Below are 19,903 nucleotides of genomic sequence, written 5' to 3'. Positions count from 1 at the left end.
ATTGGCCACTGTTGGTAGACAGATACTGGGCTAGATGGACCTTTGGTCTGACCCGGTACGGCCTTTCTTATGTTCTTATGTTCTTATTGTAAGATTTCTTGGCATTAAATGAACAAAATCTGCAATGGCAACAACAATCTAGAATGTATGAGTGTTTTATCTTATGAGGTCTATTGGTTTCAGTTTGTTTATATGTTAGTGTAAAGGAGGTTGTATAAAGATCAATTTTGGATTAAATGAAAGTAAATTGTACAATCTGTAGATGATACACAGTCATATTTGCATAGCAGTGTTATCTTTACTGGGAATCTCCATTCTAGGAATCCTTCGCAATCTTTAATAGGCACGCACTTGTAACACTCAAACTACAGAATGTTGGTGGGTTGTTTTTCTCTGCTTTAGTCAAACACTGTTTTTCTCCTTGGCCTCAGTCCTGTTTCCAAACTAGGAAATAAATGGTTAGCATCTCTTTCCGTTACCCACAATGGTGATTGTTGTTCTTTCAATATGTGGCTTTGTTAAGGGTATATATGGAGCCACGGAGCCAAGAAAATGGCTTGGTTTGGCTTGTGCTCCTTAGCATGCACAGATTTTTTAGAAAAGCCATGCTGGGTAAGGCAGCAAACTTGTGAGGGTTGGAAGATGTAATATGCTGTCTTATTTAAGCACAGTAGAAGTATACAAATTGCTTTTTATTACAACTAAAAGTAACACTTGGACTAATAGTTTTACATATTAAGTCAGTAAATCATTAGGATAAATTGGAAATCAGCAAAAGAATTGGTGGTGTCAAACAGCTGCAAAATTCTGCATTACAAAGAACATTGGCAATGTGGTCTAGTGGACTGAGCACATTGCTGGGAGTCAGAAGACCAGAGCCCTATTTCCAACATTCCCACTGACTCATTCTGTGACACGGGACAAGTGACTTAAACTTACATTTTCAAAAATGGTCTCTAATTTTGGGTGCCTCCGTTTTTGGATATCCAGCTTTACACACCTATAGCTTTATTTTCAAAGGTGCTGAGCATTTGTAGCTCCCATTGACATCAATCCTGGGCCCTAGGTATCTAAATCTGGGACCCAAAACCCAAGAAGAGCAAATTTAAAAGCCAATTTTGAAAATGTGGGCCTCAACTTTCCTGTGCTTTAGCTATCTCCTCTGTGAAATGGGGATTAAATGTTTTATCCACTTTTGTAAAGCACCTCGAGATCTACAGATGAAAAAGTTCTATGTGACAAGTATTATTATTATATCTCATTGATCATGATGAAAAGTTTAATTATTACCTAAAAGACTATCAAAATTTCACAATGTAGTCATTCTAACCAGAAATAGTTCAATTACATATTTAATCGTGCTTGACACTTATATAGCATTTTAATGTTTGTACAGTGATTTCAAAATGTAATTAACCATTATTATCCCTGTTTTACAAAAGGAGAAAATGAGACTCAGAGAGGCTAAATTATTTCCACAAGACCACACAGATTCAGGAGCAGATTAATGACTAGAATCCAGTTCTTAGACAATGCTCCCTGCTCTACCCACTAAGGGCTTGGCTACACTCAAAACTTCAAAGCGCTGCCACGGGAGCGCTGCCGCGGCAGCGCTTTGAAGTGTGAGTGTGGCCGCAGCGCCAGCACTGGGAGAGAGCTCTCCCAGCGCTGCACGTACTCCACCTCCCCATGGGGATTAGCTTGGAGCGCTGGAAGCCGCGCTCCCAGCGCTGTGGCACTGTTTACACTGGCGCTTTACAGAGCTGTATCTTGCAGTGCTCAGGGAGGTGTTTTTTCACACCCCTGAGCGAGAAACTTGCAGCGCTGTAAAGCGCCAGTGTAGCCAAGGCCTAAATCAGCAGTGCTCAAACTGCGTGGTCTATAGACAGAAGTTGGTCACATGGTGCTAATTCTCTTTCTTGTGTCCAGCTGCTAAACCACATTAAAAGGAGGCTAAAAATACATCCCTAATATTACCTTTCCTTTCCCCATAGGCAACTGCTGTAGCTGCTGCAAGGATTTTATGAAATCATGAATATGAGGGGAGGTGATCTGCTCCATTATCAGTCGGCGGTGATATGATCCACAAGATTCTTTCTGTGAAAGTCAGAGAATCTTTGCACTAGATATTGCTGGCACTCCAGTAAAATCTGATTTTGACTTTACTGTTTTAAATTTATTTCTTCAGTTTGCTGAATATCAAATGCTACTGGTTAATTTTCTCAATTTAAATACCAAAAGAAGTAGAACTAAGACAGCAAATGAAAGGATTTATAATGCCGTGTACAATGGGTTATATCTGCAAAACTGACTCAAGTATTTAAGTATTGCAACTGAACCAACACAATTTATAGTATTGCCCTGAAACTGCACTTGAAAACTAGTAGGTAGAAACAGTACACACACAGTGCCTACCCAAGGTTACCATTTGTGACACTGTCAGCATGTTGTGATGCATTATGACGACACTGGGTCACATCACATCAAAATATAATTATGTTGCAGTTCAGCATTGTGATGTGATGGCTCTGAGCTCTGGAATTTTATTTTGGAACCTGTGGCTGTCCTGGGAGCATTGCTTGAGGGATGCAAAACCACACCAATAAGTTCAGCGCTGTCCAATAAAAAGCTAGTAGTGGCAATATGCCAATTGACTCAGCTCATTCACCAACACAACTGCAGTTTATTGGCTGATATTAACAAGGCCCCCAAGTCGTGCCATTGTTCAACTTCAGATACAGTAATAAATACTCTCACAGATCTTGGGAGACAGGCCAGTCCTCGCTTACTGACAGCCTCCCAACCTGAAGCAAATACTCACCAGCAACCGCACACCATACAACATAAACACTAACCCAGGAACCTATCCTTGCAACAAAGCCCAATGCCAACTCTGTCCACATATCTATCCAAGTGACACCATCATAGGACCTAATCACATCAGCCACGCCATCAGGGGCTCGTTCACCTGCACATCTACCAACGTGATATATGCCATCATGTGCCAGCAATGCCCCTCTGCCATGTACATTGGCCAAACCGGACAGTCTCTACGCAAAAGAATAAATGGACACAAATCTGACATCAGGAATCATAACATTCAAAACCCAGTGGGAGAACACTTCAACCTCTCTAACCACTCAGTGACAGACTTCAAGGTGGCAATTTTGCAACAAAAAAACTTCAAAAACAGACTCCAAAGAGAGACTGCTGAACTAGAATTAATATGCAAATTAGATACAATTAACTCAGGCTTAAACAGAGACTGGGAATAGTTAGGTCATTACACTAATTGAATCTATTTCCCTATGTTAAGTTCTCCTCACACCTTCTATGGGTCATCTTAATTATCACTTCAAAAGTTTTTTTTCTCCTGCTGATGATAGCTCATCTCAATTGATTAAACTCTTCTTGCTGGTATGCATACTTCCACCTTTTCATGTTCTCTGTATGTATAAATATCTCCTGTCTGTGTGTTCCATTCTATGCATCCGAAGAAGTGAGCTGTAGCTCACGAAAGCTCATGCTGAAATAAATTTGTTAGTCTCTAAGGTGCCACAAGTACTCCTGTTCTTTTTTTAGTAATAAATAAGAGCAGTTTAGGCCTATGATGTCAAGTATCAGGGGGTAGCCGTGTTAGTCTGTATCCACAAAAACAACAAGGAGCCTAGTGGCACCTTAAAGACTAACAGATTTATTTGGGCATAAGCTTTTGTGAGTAAAAAACTCTCTTTTTCAGATGTATCTACAGATGTATCTGAAGAAGTGGGTTTTTTACCCATGAAAGCTTAGGCCTATGAGTATCTTTAGTGAGTCTTTTACTTGAGTGTATTAGATTTCATGAAATCTTGAGGAATACTCAGTAAGAACAGGTTTCAGAGTAGCAGCCGTCTTAGTCTGTATCCGCAAAAAACCACAGGAGTACTTGTGGCACCTTAAAGACTAACAAATTTATTTAAGCATGAGCTTTCGTGAGCTACAGCTCACTTCTTCGGATGCATAGAATGGAACACACAGACAGGGGATATTTATACATACAGAGAACATGAAAAGGTGGAAGTATGCATAACAACAGGCAGAGTCTAATCAATTGAGATGAGCTATCGTTAGCAGGAGGAAAAAAACTTTTTGAACTGATAATTAAGATGGCCCATAGAAGGTGTGAGGAGAACTTAACATAGGGAAATAGATTCAATTGGTGTAATGACCCAACCATCAGTAAGAACAGAAACACAAGGTGACCAAATAAGCCAATGCAAGGCATCCATTTCTTGGAGGAGAAAAAAAAATACAGGTGTCAGTTGCACCACTGTAGCACTTCAGTGGTGAGGGAGAAGTGCTCGTGTAGCTGTTGTTAATCCACCTCCTCAAGAGGTGGTAGATGGTTCGACAGACGAATTCTTCCATTAACCTAATGCTGTCTACTGTGGGGTTAGGTCGGCTTAACCATAGGTATGTCTACACAGGGCCGGCTCCAGGGTTTTTGCCACCCCAAGCGGCAAAAAAAATAAAAAAATAAAAAAAAATAAAAATTGTGCGATCGGCAGCTGCTCCATCGCACCACTTTCTTCTTTGGCAGCAATTCGGTGGCAGGTCCTTCCCTCCAAGAGGGACCAAGGGACCCGCTGCCGAATTAAAGAGCCTGACGTGCCGGCCCTTCCCCTTGGCCGCCCCAAGCACCTGCTTGCTGAGCTGGTGCCTGGAGCCAGCCCTGTGTCTACACTTGCAGAGTTTTTGCGCTGTAAGTTTCACTGGTAATAGGGAATGGGTGAAAGAAAAGCGCTGGTTTGTGTATTCACTTAATTCCTCAGGCGTCAGAGAGTGTTTACACTAGCAGCACTTCCATCGCGGATGAGAGCAGCGCTGTAGGGCAGCTATCCTACAGTGCAGCTCTCTCGATAGGTCTTGTGGTAAGAGAGGTTGAGCAGAAGGCATTCTGGGTCCCGGCTCAGTGCCCCGTGCTGCCCTGCTTCATGTCCCAGCAGCCCCATTACTTCCTTGTTTCTTTTGTGGCATTTTTTTTTAAAAAAAACCCCTGCTGTCTGGCTGCTTTCCCTGCTATATCAACAAGCAAAGGGAAAGGAAGTTTCAAACTTCCCGGGGATTACAGGGGGAGGGGTGGACGTCCGTTTACCTGGCATCAGACCAGTGAAGATGCTGGCCAGAATGGTCACTTTTGGAACTGGGGGATATCCTTCGGAGGCCAAAAGGTGTTTACGATGGTAGAACACATCTTCACTTTCACAATAGCACAAAAAGAACAGTGGTAAGAGCTATATGCCTCTCATGAGGGTGTTTTTCTTGTAGGCTCTATGGCTGCTGTCCCATGGTAGCCTCTGTAGGATGTGATGTGAATTTTTCACACCAGAGTGACCTAGCTGGGTTGACTTAACTTTCTAGTGTAGACCCAGCCCTAGTATCTTCCTTGAAAATGTATCCAACTGCACTGGTTCTCACATTCTTCCAAGTGTGGACCATGTTATAATAGGCAGGGATTTTCTTGTAGATTTGTGTCCCCTTCCATTTTCAGTCACATCCTTGTGGCAACTACAGCAGTTGTTTCCCTAGAAAAGTACCAAGGCAAAGGTGTCATGTATTTTTTAGCTCTTTTAAAATGCATTTTAGCAGCTGGAAGTGAAAAGGAGAAACCAGCACAGTGGGTTTAGCCAGCTTCCTGCTGACCACCCCCAATACTCTGTAGCACACCAATCTGTGAACTTCTGCCCTACATGTGGGAGAAACACCCTCAGTGTGGATTGGGCTGGGTTGGGTAGTCAGGAGACCCATCAAGGTGCATGGGGAGGTTGGAAACTACTTTTCGGGAAGCAGTCCCCTCAATATGGGTGGGAGGGCACGAAACCCGGCCCTATCCTCATAAGGATAGGAGACACCCTCAGCACAGGATGACCCCGCCTAAGGATTAAACCCCTCTCCGTGTGGATGGGGGCCAGGAGGCTCCCTAAGGGGAGGGTGACCCCCCCAACACACCAAAGAATGGGTGACAGGGAGACTCCTCCTGAGAGTTACACCGGGGGAGACCCGTCCTGAGGGGGCCAGAAGGCTGAGTCTCCTCCAGGTGCGTGTGCCCTCTCGGCGTGGGGGAGGGGTTAGGGAAGCCGGTTGTGCGGGGGGCCGGCCCAGGAGAGGGGGGGGGTTCGCGTCACCCCGCAGGAGTGACCCCGCTCGGTGGCTGCTGTCCCATGGTGCCCCGCGGAGGGCGGCCCTATGGCCCGCGATCCCAGCATGCCGTTCGGCCAGGGAGGCGCAGCAGCAGCAGGCGGAGCCGCCGCCGTCGTCGTCTCCTCCTTCGCTGTGAGACAGCAGCCGCCGCCGCCGCCGCCGCTTGAGGAGAGCGAGTGAGGAGCTGCCGCCGCCGCCGCCCCTGCCCTGCGCCGCTGCCCGGCCGGCCATGCCCTCTCGGGCAAGGTAATGAGCCGCAGAGCCCCGGGGTCTCGGCTGAGCGGCATCGGCACCAGGCAGCACTATCACCCGCGGAGCTGGAATGACTGGCAACCCAGGTGGGTTGGGCTCGGGCAGGGGGAGGCGCGGCCTAGGCGGCCTCCGGGGGCATGGGGGGGTGTCTGGCCTGGCCTGTTCCCGCTGTGCTGGGGCCTGTGGAGATTGGGAGGAGGGAAGGTGTGGGGGAGAGGAGAAACCCCCGGCTTTCTACGTGGGCAGGCCCAGCTTCCTGAGTGCTGGGGCCTAGAGGGAAATGGGGAGGGGGGAGTGACCCACCCCCTGACTTTAGGGGCCTAGAGGGAAATGGGGTGTGTGTGACCCATTCCCTGACTATGGGACCTAGAGGGAGGTGTGGGGGGAAGTGCGAGTGACCCAGTCCCTGACTATTGGGGCCTACACACTCAGGATAGGGGTGTGTGTGTGTGTGTGGGGGGGTGAACGGCCACTGCCTCTCTACTGTGGCCTAGTCAGATGGGGAACGAAACGCCAGGACACCTCTGTTATAAAGGATCCAGACTTTGCTGGGTACTGGAAAGAGCTGGGGTAGGACGTGTGGACAGTGGAGGGTATTTCCTGCTATATAAGCAATTCCTTATCTGTTGGTGGCTAGAGAGACAAAATGTTTCTGTATAACACAACATCTAACTTCTTAGAATCCTAGTTTGGTTGGGTTTATGTTGATTTAGCCCAGGCTCTCCTTCCCCTTTCAGGGTTTTGTCCTAGGTGATTTATAGTTTATGATGATTTTAAAACATTTCAGCTGTTGCTGGCACCCCCCACAGTATTGTAAGTAGCAACTTTGTTGCTCAGTGACTTCTTTTATAGTAGGAGACACTTTCCTTTGGTAGTAAACAGACGTTTTGAGTTGCTTATATTGAAACAGAATTTACAGGAACCTTCAGTAAGTGCATTTTTGTTCTTTGTGTTTTTTAATTGGAAATTATTTGAAGGAGAATAGAGGCTGTAAACATACTGGAGGTCTTTCAAGGGCTAAAAAAAAGCACACAAAACGTATATATAAATTTTGTTCTTTAATCAGGAAAAGTGGTCCAGAGCTGTAAGTAAACTAACAGGATTTTTGTATGTGAAGTGTTGCAGTTATTACATTTCACTAAGTGAAAGTGTATTTTGCATCTGAACTATTCCCAACATGTAGTTGCTAAACTGCTTTAGTTTACTGTATTAATTTTTAAAGGTGTTTTTGTAAAACTGTTGTAATTTAGCCTGAAGTATCTAAGTCCTTTGACTTCATTATTGTTTCTCTGTTGAACATTTTTGGCTTTGTTTGAACGTTACTAAAACTTAAGTTGACAGAGAAAGGGATTGCAGTTCTGTAGTTTGCTGTCAGTATCATGTAGTGTCTTAAATTGATGGGATGTCATTGGAATGGGGAGACTGAATGGTTGTGGAAGTAGATCCTGCAATTGTATGGGTGGAACATTGGTTTCATATATGTGAAATGAACAAAAGTTCATTTTGACTAAGTAGTCAGCACTCCAGGTGTTAGGGATATTAAGTATGCAGTAAGCATACAACATTTAAATGATCACATGGTCACACTTCACTAAATTCTGCTCTCTTTAGTTGTTGAGGTGTAGTAAATTGCAAGTTTAAAAGTTAGAAATTTGCAAGCCATCATATTGATGTCCTGTTGTGGCATCCTATTTCTTCAGTAACAATGGAGGACTTCCAATGGCCTACAGTCTGGTACCTCCTAAATTATTACCTGCAGAGGAGTCCTGGACTCCATAATACTTTTAAGCTCTTGACCCAGAGTTTTCCCCCTAAAGGAAAGGGTTAGATGTACAGTTTGTGTCCCTGCTGATATGGTGACAGCTGTGATAACGGGTTCCTGATAGGACATGTTAATTTGTCACAAGACCCATCTTACTTTCAGCATAGAAAATGTGCTTTACGGATGCTGAAGCCTTGTCTATACTAGGAAATTGACTTACTGAAAACCATTGAACTGGAGGAGGTGAAAATGGTTTAACTGTTGGCACAGTAAGAACAAAACTGTAATCAGCAGTATTACAGAAAGTGTGACTGAGAGGAGGGGAACCATTGTCACTGACAAGTTAGTTTCCCAATGTGAATGGGGCCTGGTCCTCTGCATCCACAGGATCATGAAATTGGAGCATTTGTAAAGGAATAAGTGAGATCTGTAGCTGTCCTTGGGAGCAACCTGAACCTCCACCAATTAGCTTTACCCCTTAGTTTATCTACCAGGCACCCCAAAGAGTATAAAAATGTGCACAGTGAGAGTTGTGAGCTAATTCTACATATATATGAAGTCTAAAAATGTTACCATAATACAAAGATCACTTTGACCATATGAATCAATATACAGTTGTTTAGATGAGCCTTCAACAAGAAAACAAAAATCTTTGCAAAGGTATATTGTCAGCTAATTAAAAAAATTCTGATAGAGCTCCCTCAAATAGTATGTTCTGATTTTTTTTTTTAAATTTAAAAGTAGTTGTGAATTTTTTGGCTTCCTTGTTTTATGTTTAGAATGAACTTTTGGATAGCACTTATAACAACACAAAATATGCTCAGATTTTTTTCTTTTTCCTTCTGTGTATACACCTGTCTTTTGTTTACTACCTGTTCAGTTCTTGCTCTGTTGCTGCTGGTTAGTGGTAAATAGCTTCTTGCAGGGGCAGAGGAAGGTTGTATGCAGGCACCAAAATTGCAAAAATTCTATCAAATTTCCAATGCAAGAAAAAAGAAAATAGAACTTTTTTCACTAATCTTTCATGACTGATAGTATGTACAAAACTTTCAAATGGAAATACTATTTTTTGAAGTTGACTGTATCCCTTTAATTAGGATATTGTGTTTTGAAGTTTAATTATCTGTAAACATGATAAATGAGATGAAATCTGAACTATGTCATCAGAATCAAAACCTCCTGAACTTTGAGGTGTGAAAAATCTGATTCTGAATTTTGCAGCTCAGATCCATCACTAATAAAGCCTAGTTGGTGAAGCAGAATTTGAATTTTGTGCCCATGTGACTGCGGCAATATCTGTCAGATGTGTGTGGGCTGGTTTACACAGTTTTTGTAACACTGTGTATTGGACAGGAATAAGCTATATGATATACTATAAGCTCCTTTTATTCCTGAATAACTGCATCCACACTGGGGGGTTTGTACCAATTTAACTATATTGGTTTCTAAATGGATATAGCTAACTGTGTATGGACAAGACCTGAGTGTATGTGGTAGAACTTTGATCAGGAGACTTGATCACGTTTAGACCCTGAATTGCTGCCTTTCTGAACTTCCAGGCCTCTGCCACCTCATTTTCCCTTTCAAGTGTCCACTTCCTTTGGCTTTTGGGGAAAAAATTAAAAATTCATATCACTGTGTAGTTCCTGCTAGTTTGTCTGCTATTGATCTTTAACATTGGGCTGAATTAACTGTGCAACACACAGTACTACTTCACACTCACAGAAAAGCAGGCTTTGTGCAACACAGAAGCATTAAGCAAACTGATGTCTACTGATGCAGCGTAATGGTAAGGACTAGAACCATGGTTTTAACATTCACCTTTTCGGGCCATGGTGAGAAAGCGTAGATGGATTTTAAATAGCCTGCTCCTGTAACCAGGAGTTACTTCTGGAATAACTGAACTTCTCTTTATGAACAGAAAAAGACACAAATAATACGGTAGCTGTGGATGTATATGGAGAAGTAAGAAACAAAAGCTCTGACTGGTAACAGTTCCAAAACTACTCTGATAGATACACGTTCAATCCTGGAATTTAATTCTTGAAAATGGAAGTTATCCTTCTCATGCAATGTAAGTTAGTGTTCTGAATTATTATTACTCATTTGTATTACCATGGCACCTAGAACCCCGGGTCATGAATTAGGGGATCCACTTGTGGTAGGTGCTGTACAAATACAGAACAAAAACATGGTCCCTGCCCTCAAAGTGCTTATAGTCTAAGTATTAGGCCTGAGCTACATTAGAAAATCCACACCCTTGAGTGCTGTAGTTAAGTTGACCTAAGCCATAGTGTAAACATGATTGAGATGAGACCCCATAAGAGACAAGGCTGTATCTTAGATTTTATACAGAAAGAATTGGCAAGATTTGTACATAGACTTGATGTGAGGACCTAGAGAGAGATCCAAGATAATGACATGCAGGTTACAGGCAGGAAGGTGGCGTCGACAACTGTGATTGAGAAAGGGGGTAGTGGGGAGGGTTTGGTGGAAAAGATTAACAGCTCTGCTTTAGCTGTATTCAGCTTGAGCTTACAGACAGTCACAAAGACATGTCAAAAGGACACATCTGGCAAGAAGAGGTGAGCATATAGATTTGTGAGCATATAGATACTCGTTCAATTTGTCGTTGTGGATGATATTTCCCAGAGATAAGGTGTAGAGAGAGAAGAGAAGGGGCCCCATACAGAGCCCTGTGGAACCCCCACGGAAGGTTGGATGGGTGACGGAGAGGATGTGCCAAAAGACATGCTGAAGTACCAGTTACAGAGGTAGGAGGAGAACCAGGAAAGGACAGAAGCATGAAAGGCAAGGGTGGATAAGGTTTCAAGAAAAGCATGGTTGACTATGTTGAAGGTGGCTGACAGGTCAAGAAGGATGAGGATGGAATACTGGTTTTAAACTTTGATTAGGGAGAGGTCATTAGTGATTTTGGTGAGAAGGATTTCAGTGGAGTGCAAGAGACAGAAGCCAGATTAGAGAGGGTCAAGGATGGAATTGGAGAAAAAAAAAAACAATTGTAACCAGCGTGTTCAATGAATTTACAGGTAGGTGGGAGAAGGGGTTGGAGAGGCAAGTGGGGGCAAGTTTTTTTGTTGTTGTTTTTTTATTAAGACGAAAGCAGTGGCTCTCAACCTTTCCAGACTACTGTAACCCTTTCAAGAGTCTGATTTGCTTCCCCAGTTTCACCTCACTTAGAAACTACTTGCTTACAAAATTAGACATAAAAATACCACAGCATATATTACTGATAAATTGCTTGCTTTCTTATTTTTACCATATCATTATAAAATAAATCAATTGGAATATAAGTATTGTACTTATATTTCAGTGTATAGTATACAGAGCAGTATAAACAAGTCATTGTCTCTATGAAATTTTAGTTTGTACTGACTTCGCTAGTGCTTTTTATGTAGCCTCTTGTAAAACTAGGCAAATATCTAGAAGAGTTGGTGTACCCTAGGGATGGCATGAGATGGGGTCACTGAGGCAAGTGGAGGGATTAGAGGAGAAGGTCAGACAAGAAACTTCTATGTCTCTGACAGGAGAGAACTATAGGAGGCGATTGGGAAAGGAAGGAAGCTAGGGGAGAGGGAAAGTTGTCATATTTTGCCTATGTTGTCAACTTTTTTTCTTGTACAAGTTCATCCTGTGCAGAGAGAGAAATGAAGGCAGGAGATGGGGAGGGTTTGAGGACTGAGGCTAAGATGTTGAAAAGGTGGCTGGGATGGAGGACATGACATCCAGTTAAGTTGGAGAAGTAGAGTTGTTTAGGAAGATGGCAGAAGTGAAGGAGGAAGTTAGCTTGATCACAGGCTTTTTGCCAGAGATGCTCTGCTGTGTGGCACAAAAGCAAGTGGATGTTGTGACTGAGCCAAGGTTTCAAAATCAAGGTGTGAAGGGGAATGAACCATGGAGAATCATCTATCATATCAGTGGATAAAAAGGGAGGTGAGGGCTGAGAGCAGATGAGACGTTGTTAACCTTGATAGACTGGAAGTCACAGAATATTCTGAATGTTTCAGTGTTGTATGTAGCAAAGAATTAAAGCATATTATAGTTAATTTGATCAGCATCTCCTATTTGATAAGTTGTTCTGTAGGTTTCATGTAACCTTCATGGAGAAGTTTTTTATGCAACCCCTAAACATTTAGTTTTTCTGCAAGTTAAAAGTTCTTGTGTGTCACTTTCAGTTTCTTTTCAAGTGTGGCACATGGATTTCAAGGCTTTGTGTTCTAATGTACAGTGCTTTTTTGCTAATTATGTCAAGGATTCAAACTTGTATAGAGATAATGTAAGCATGTAGTATAGTATACAGAGAGTTACCTGCACAAGTCCTTTACTGTGTATATGCTCTGTTGTCTTTTTGGTGCCAGCTTGTACTGAAAAGATAACTTACTGAGGTAACAACCGATAGTTGTGGTTCATGTTGCCAACAGAGATACTGCAAAATTCTAGTAGAATGCTTTTCCTAGCACAGAAACCCTTTTTTAAATATTGCAGTGTATCGGACTCCTATTCCACTCAGAATGAAGAGATTATAACAAGCTCAACGATACTTTTTTCTAATTCAAGCAGTTTTACTGGGGATTGTGTTTTAATTTTATATGACAAGAAAGAGCAATAAGGCTTGATGTGTAAAATGAAGGTAAAAGGAAACAAGGTAGCAGGGTAGCAGTGATCACATTAGTAAAATTACGGAGAGAGAGCATATGTCCTTCATATGATGAATATTTACCTATAATGACTCAGACGCCACACTTTGCTGCTGGCCTCCTCGAAGTGTTGTGTGGTTTTTTGGTTTTTTTTTTTTTTGTTAAACAAGTATTCTATTTCTGTCTTTGTTTTTTTTTTAATCAATTTCAGTAGTTCGTCCTGAACGCCATGCTTTTCTAACCTTGAAATCAGTCAGTTGAGTTGTTCACTGAATGCGTTACAGAAATCTGGGTGACTGACATGTAATACTTCATCCTTGTTGCCCACATTAGTACTGTTATCTAAGCATTCATGAAAACTGTTGTGAATAATTGTCATCATCAATCTTACTAGTCTTTAAAGGTGACCTGCAATGTTTTTTTAAGTATTATGCATTTTTAATTCTTTATAAAAGTGGCCTGTAAGATGATGGGAGTGGGGGGAGAAGATGATGGTTTTTGTTCCTTTTTAATAATCAATATTTCAGTTATTTACCAGATCTTGTTTTTTTCTGGTTTTGCTGGAAGACCTCTTCCAGCTCTCAGAACAAATGGACTGTGATCTCTCATGTCTTGACTGAATGATCAGTGGAGGTGAATTTTTTAATAAAGATACCCTTTCTTCAGAATGTTCTATGATCATCCCTGCTACTACAGCTAGAGGTCCAAATCACTTTTGGGCTCTTATTGTGATAGACACTACAAATACAGAAGTAGACATTGTTGTCTTGTCATTGGGAGGATTCTTTAACCACAACATTTCTAATTGTTTTTAAATAGGCATCAACAAAAAACATTTTAAACATTCTGACTAAAAATCCTTTTTTCTTTCAGTTGCTTAGGTTTGTCTTTTGACTTCTGTGAAATAAAAATTGGGGGAGAAAGTGATGATTTTTCCTTCCCATTTTCCTTAAAATATGGGGGTTGGTGGAATAGCAGTGGAAGTTTTCTTCCATTTTTCAGATGCATGGACTTCTGTTTCAGGAAGTGGGAGCTTGCTTTCAAAAAACAGCTTTGGCAAACAGGGCAGGAAACACAGATCAAAGCATGCCAACCTCCCCTTCCCCCCCCTTTTTTTAAAACTGAATTTCGGTGCTAATTTCTTTCTCTGTATTTTGGAGAAAGGAGAGCAGTTCTGTGACCCACAGGGATTTATTTTTCATTGTAGAAATGTACTCAACTTCAACATTTTCAAATTCATATATTCCCTCAAGGTAAAATAGAATACCTGATGGATGTATTAACTCCTCTGCTGCTTCACTGTTTCCATTTTGAATTGTCAACAGGTAGATATTATCAAAAAGGTCAGTTACTATTGTCACCTTGTCTGTTATCCATACTCCTTTCTACCCTTCGTTTGTGTCTTGTTGACCCCAAGCAGTTTGGCGAACCACCCTGTGCTCTAGCACAGTAGTGATTTTGTCATTTTTGTTGGCACAGTGTGAAACCGACCAGGATCACACAAACCTAGTGCTGGCACCATTGTGGGTGGGTATAAAGGATTGAATTTGAATGGCAGTATTCTAGAGGGTGTGTGAAGAATATTAAGCATTGATAGTCTCTTGGCTAATTCAAACCAGTGAACATGCTAGATGTTCAGTCAGTGGTTCACCCATGCTTTTGCAGGTTGTAAAATCTCTGCTAAGAGTGAATATTTTAATAATTCATTTCCTCTGGACAGAATGCCTACCTTGCAGGGTGGGTACAAATCTGACTTTAAAGGGGGGAAAAAACCAAAAACTAAAAACAAATATTATTTTATTTAATTGTTTTTCTTTTAATAAGTAAACCTGTTTAAAATGAGCTCTGAATTTAGTCCTAAATCAGTTTTAGGCCTAAATTTATTATAAATCTCTCAAAACATTCAAATAGAAAATAAGTAGGCTGAATCCATGAGCCTCTATGACAAACTATGTTAAAGGCTGCTCTTCTGTATAAAAAAAGAATCAGGGGAAAAACATCTAACTTTTGGTGTCAAGCTTTATGAATATGGCACAATAGGTCATGTACTGTATTAAGGGCTTGTTTTGTTTAAAACAATTTATATGCTATTTTGTATGTTTAGTTAATTAAATTTTAATTGCCGTTCTTATGCATCCGGACACACATCATGAGTAGAAAGTTCATTATCTAGTAAATAAGCAATATATTTACCATTTTCTAATATATTAAAAATGTACAATTAATAAGAATCTGAAAATATTAAACTTTTAATAGTTGTTGAAATAAATGCTATAGTTTAAGGCTACGTTTTAGTCACGGGCATTTTTAGCAAAAGTTGTGGACAGGTCACGGGCCGTAAACAAAAATTCATTGTACTATATACCCCTAACTAAAACGTGGGCCGGGCATCCCGGGAGTGGGGTGGAGGGACATGGGCTTGGGCAGGGCGGGTGCTGTGACGGGGTGGGCTGGGCTGGGAATCCGGGGTGGGGGAGGGGATCCAGGAGCGCAGCTGGCACTGGGGTGGACCAGTGGCAGCAACGCATGGCCTGGCACCTCACTGGGGATGGGGGATTGGAGGGGCTGGCAGGCTCTCTATCTGGCTCCGCGCAGCTCCCTGGAAGCAGCCGGCATGTCCCTGCAGCTCCTAGGGGAAGCGAAGGCCAGGGGAGCTCCATGCGCTGTCCCCGCCATAAGCTCCAGCTCTGCAGCTCCCATTGGCTGGGAACTACAGCCAGTGGGAGCTGCGAGGGCGGTGCCTGCAAGCAGGGGCAGCATGCAAAGCCCCCTGGTCCCTCTGCCTAGGAGCTGCAGGGACATGCTGACTGCTTCTGGAGAGCCCCTCACCTCCTCTGAGGTAAGCACTGCCTCACACCCCAACCCCCTGACCCAGCCCTGAGCCTGCTCGCACACCCAGACTGCTGTTGCTGCTGGCCAGGGGCTGCCTGAGTGCTCAGTTCATGGAAAAGTCACGGAATCTGTGACAGACATGCAGCCTCAGTTATAGTGCATAAGATGTACCAAATCTAGTGTAATGGCTCTACTTAGTTCTAAATCAACATGTTTTAATGGTGATATCAACCAGTCAGAATGCCCCTTTCTTTAGAAAATAACTGTAGTACAAATAGAAAAGTTGCTTAAAATTGATGATTTAAATTGAGGCCTTCCGGTTGGAGAATTAAATCAATCCACTCTGCTACCATGGGCATGTAAGTACTGGGGTTTGTCTGCATGGAACACTTGACCAGCAAGGCTATTCCAGAATAACTAATCTGCTATAAAATCACTTTTATTCCAGAGTAATGTCCACAGAGGGCAGTTATTCTGGGATAGCTAAATTATAGCAGAATAGTTAATCTGGAGTGGCCATGCTAATGAATTTCCTCTGTGTAGACAAGGCCATAGAAATCTTAAACCCTTCTGGCTGTCCTAAAAATGTATAAGTGTTATCTCCACCCAACTATGATGACAGGTTATTTTTACTGACTTGGAACAATAATCAATATATTCATCTAGGAGGGAAGGAACAAATCTATTTGTAAGGTCACTGACCCTCTGATCCTTCACAGCATGATGTATTCCCTCAATCATAAATTTGTGCAGTCAGGACACAATGACTCTACTTTTGACTGGCAATGAAATGATCTCCTTTTCCAAAGAGATTTCTGCCTGTCTCTTTACTTATGTGTTAGAACGTGAGTACAGTAACTTTTGTGAACATACCGTGACTCTTTGAATGTTTAATAAACTGGACTGCTTTTTTTTTCAATACGTGGGGAAAGAGAATTCAGAATGTTGCTTTATGAGTGTGAGCTGCCCCCAATATAAAAGTGCAGCACAAAAACAATCACACTATGGGCAAGAAAATTGCTCAGTAGGCAACTATGCTGATTTGCTTCTCTTCTGTTACCTGATAGTGCATCTTTTATCCATAATACTCTGTGTTCTTTGTCTATTCTCTAGTCATGACTTTATTGCATAGAAACAAAAACTTAAAAGTATCTAATTGGCACTGCCCTGTGGAAGTGCATCCAACACCTTATAGGATAGTTATGGTTATCCACCTTCATTTGGTTGCTCACTTCTCATTCCAACTGCACAATTTGTATTCTGATATCTCATCTTGTATTTGTGACTGAGTTGGGCTACTGGCACCACTGCATAATGGTTTGGTCAGCACACTGTGTGTGTGTGCGTGTGTGTGTTCTCTTATGAAGTCATGTCAAAATATGTGACTGATGTAAAATCAGCGTTCCACAAGATTTTGAGACGGCATGTTATGTTCATTACTCAAACTTATCTGCCTGTTACAGTCTAGTCAAAATAGAAATATTACTTTATGAACAAGAAAAGTTCCATCATACAGGCATGAGTTTAGAAAGGCAAGAATACAAGTTTTGTACCGGTATATCTAATTTGCTTGATGTTTGATGACTCAGTTGTATTGCATCATAAAAGAGGAAATGGGGAGACAGGTCAAGGAAGTATACCTTTTAAATGCAAGTCACAGGTTCTGTATTTGTAAGTACCTAAATAAAGTGTATTATGGTTTTAAAGTGGGTAAAATAGTTTAGCACTCTCTCCAAAATACATGTACTCTAATATAGGAAGAAGCTTTTAAACTTTGAATGATTGAAAATAAGATTATTGTTATGATTTTCTTCTTAGTATTTACCAGTATTTGTACAAAAATATTTGGATAAGCATGCACAAGCCATGATTTCAGCAGTCATCTTGCTGTTTGTTCCTTCAGTGAAATATAGAGGCTGAATTTCCATAGTGACATATTATGATGTCACACATGGAACTCTGATAAGATCAAATCAAAAAGAGAATATGGGCTGTGTGACTGTTACTTAAACACACATTTTTGAATAAATAACAAGGTAATACCGAAATGGCTGCTAAGAAAATTGCTTTTTGCATAAATTTTCTTATTCCAAGCTTACTTCAGCGTGAGAGTCCATCTTCAAAGCACGACCAGTCATAGTTGAACCATTACGTCTATTCTCAGGAAACCAATAACTTGTATTGAAGTGGCCCTTTTGTGCCTGCTGAGAGAGGATGAGAAATTGATGGTTGTTTGAAATGAGCATGTTGATTGCAGAGGAGAGGCGCAGACTTTTTAAAAGAGATAATAATGCCTACTTGAGAAAGATGCATGGGGGCAAAACAGCTTTTTTTATTTAAACAAAATGCCACTCTTCCTTCTGCAGCTGATGGGCTGTTATGCCAGGCATCTCTTGATTCTGTTAGTTTGCAAGACTCTGCTCCCAAACACACAACCACAATAGTACATAATACTTAGAATATCAGGGTTGGAAGGGACCTCAGAAGTTCATCTAGTCCAACCCCCTGCTCAAAGCAGAACCAATCCCTAGACAGATTTTTGCCCCAGATCCCTACATGGCACCCTCAAGAATTGAACTCTCAACCCTGGGTTTAGCAGGCCAATGCTCAAACCACTGAGTTATCCCTCCCCCCTTCTCAAAGCATCAACAGGCTTGTAGAGCATGTAGGCTTCACCGCAATAAAAAGATTCTAAAATGCTTTTAAAAAGAGGGCAACATTTCAGGAAGTGAGGTTAGTCAAGAACATGGGCAATTCTCAGGCCAACTGACATACAAAAACCCCCAGAGTTTAAATGTACTAAGTCAATTAATGCTTTACTGAACTAAGTTTGTTGACTCCCCATTTTGACAGTAGGAGATGGTACAGTGTACTGTACTGTAACTCCTCACTTAACGTTGTCCCGGTTAATGATGTTTCGTTTCTGATCTAAACAAGCTTGTTTAAAGTTGTGCAGTGCTCCCTTATAAAGTCATTTGGCAGCTGCCTGCTTTGTCCACTGTTTGCATGATTCTCTGGAAGAGCAGCCCCTCCTTGTGGGGAATAGAATGGGGGGTCGGGGGTGCAGCAGTTCAGGTGGCCCTCCCCTCCCCGCTGCTGTGCTGCTCCTGCCCAGCCCTCTGCCTTGGAGCTGCTCCCGGGGAGCTTCCTACTTGCTGGGGGATGGGGGGAGAGGGGTGCTGATATTATGATGTGCCCCTGCTCCTGCCCCCCCACTCCATACCCCCTTTCCACAAAGCAGAGGAGGGGGACAGGGCTATGGGACAGAAGGGAGGGAAGCTTCCTGTCTCAACTGGCTGATCTGCTTAAAAGGGCAATGTATTTGAAGTGTTGTCAGTGTACTTAAAGGGGCAATGCACGTCACTCTCTCTCACTCATGCTTGCACCCCCCCGCCCCCCCCAGCACTTTGGAAAGTCCACACCTGTGCAGCTGTGCATGTGCTGTCTGGAGGAAGGAGTGGTGCGCTCCAGCTGGATAGGGTGGGCTCATCATCGTGTTCAGTTTTTGCAAGGAAGTGTTTGCAGCTACTGCCCTGCATCTATTGTGTTTCCTCCCTCCTGCCTCAGTCCATGCTGCTCTGTAGAGTGTGAGGCTAAATTAACAGCGTATTAACCCGTGAGGGCTCAGCCGAGTGCTAGTTCATCATTTAGCAGCAAGGAATTCCCTTATTCCACCACCTCAACCAAGCTTCGCAATCATTCATTGCTGTGTACAATATTAAACTGTTTAAAATTGTTTAAAACTTGTACTGTATATGTATATAATGTGTTTTGTCTGGCAAAAAAAATCTCCCTGGAACCTAACCCCCCTCCATTTACATTAATTCTTATCAGGAAATTGGATTCGCTTAACATCATTTTGCATAAAGTTGCACTTTTCAGGAGCATACCATATTTTCCGGCGTATAAGACGACTTTCTATACTAAAAAACAACCCCCAAAAATCGGGGGTCGTCTTATACGCCGGGTATAAACAGTGGGCAGCCCAGAACCCTCTGATTCCCCGCCGCGGCTGGGATTTAAAAGGCTCTGGGCTCCCCCCCTCGGAAGGGTGGGGGTTGTATTATACGGCGAGTATAGGCCAAAACCTATGTTTTAACTGTAAAATTAGGGGGTCGTCTTATACGCCCAGTCGCCTTATACGCCGGAAAATACGGTAACTACAACGTTAAGTGAGGAGTTACTGTACTGGAAGGCCATGCTTATCAGAGGAACCAAC

The 19,903-nt window shown here is 42.3% G+C and overlaps 1 protein-coding gene and 2 long non-coding RNA genes across 6 annotated transcripts in view; 2 read left to right on the top strand and 1 right to left on the bottom strand.

Annotated features, from left to right (window-relative positions):
* The window catches only part of LOC120373023, a 110,152-nt gene extending 107,987 nt beyond the window's left edge, over positions 1–2,165 (top strand). Inside the window, exon 3 of the long non-coding RNA XR_005585334.1 lies at positions 1,995–2,165. This is a non-coding gene — a long non-coding RNA (uncharacterized LOC120373023). The remainder of the gene's footprint in view (positions 1–1,994) is intronic.
* Positions 1–6,111, bottom strand: part of LOC120373025 — a 37,473-nt gene extending 31,362 nt beyond the window's left edge. Inside the window, exons 1-2 of the long non-coding RNA XR_005585336.1 lie at positions 5,989–6,111; positions 5,135–5,564 (exon numbers count right to left, since the gene is read on the bottom strand). This is a non-coding gene — a long non-coding RNA (uncharacterized LOC120373025). The remainder of the gene's footprint in view (positions 1–5,134; positions 5,565–5,988) is intronic.
* Positions 6,112–6,296: 185 nt separating this feature from the next.
* SMG1 (SMG1 nonsense mediated mRNA decay associated PI3K related kinase) overlaps positions 6,297–19,903 on the top strand; it is a 114,753-nt gene continuing 101,146 nt past the window's right edge. For 2 of the 4 annotated variants that reach the window (XM_039490806.1, XM_039490805.1), the window contains exon 1: positions 17,234–17,355. In XM_039490806.1, the coding sequence (XP_039346740.1) occupies positions 17,258–17,355 (98 nt within the window). In that variant the 5' untranslated portion in view covers positions 17,234–17,257. The other 2 variants (XM_039490807.1, XM_039490808.1) reach the window with 2 other exon arrangements.

This window comes from Mauremys reevesii, linkage group 10, assembly GCF_016161935.1.
Source record: "Mauremys reevesii isolate NIE-2019 linkage group 10, ASM1616193v1, whole genome shotgun sequence".
Classification (NCBI taxonomy): Eukaryota; Metazoa; Chordata; order Testudines; family Geoemydidae; genus Mauremys; species Mauremys reevesii.
Note: the sequence above shows the minus strand (reverse complement) of the source record. Positions and strands in the feature narration are given on the sequence as shown.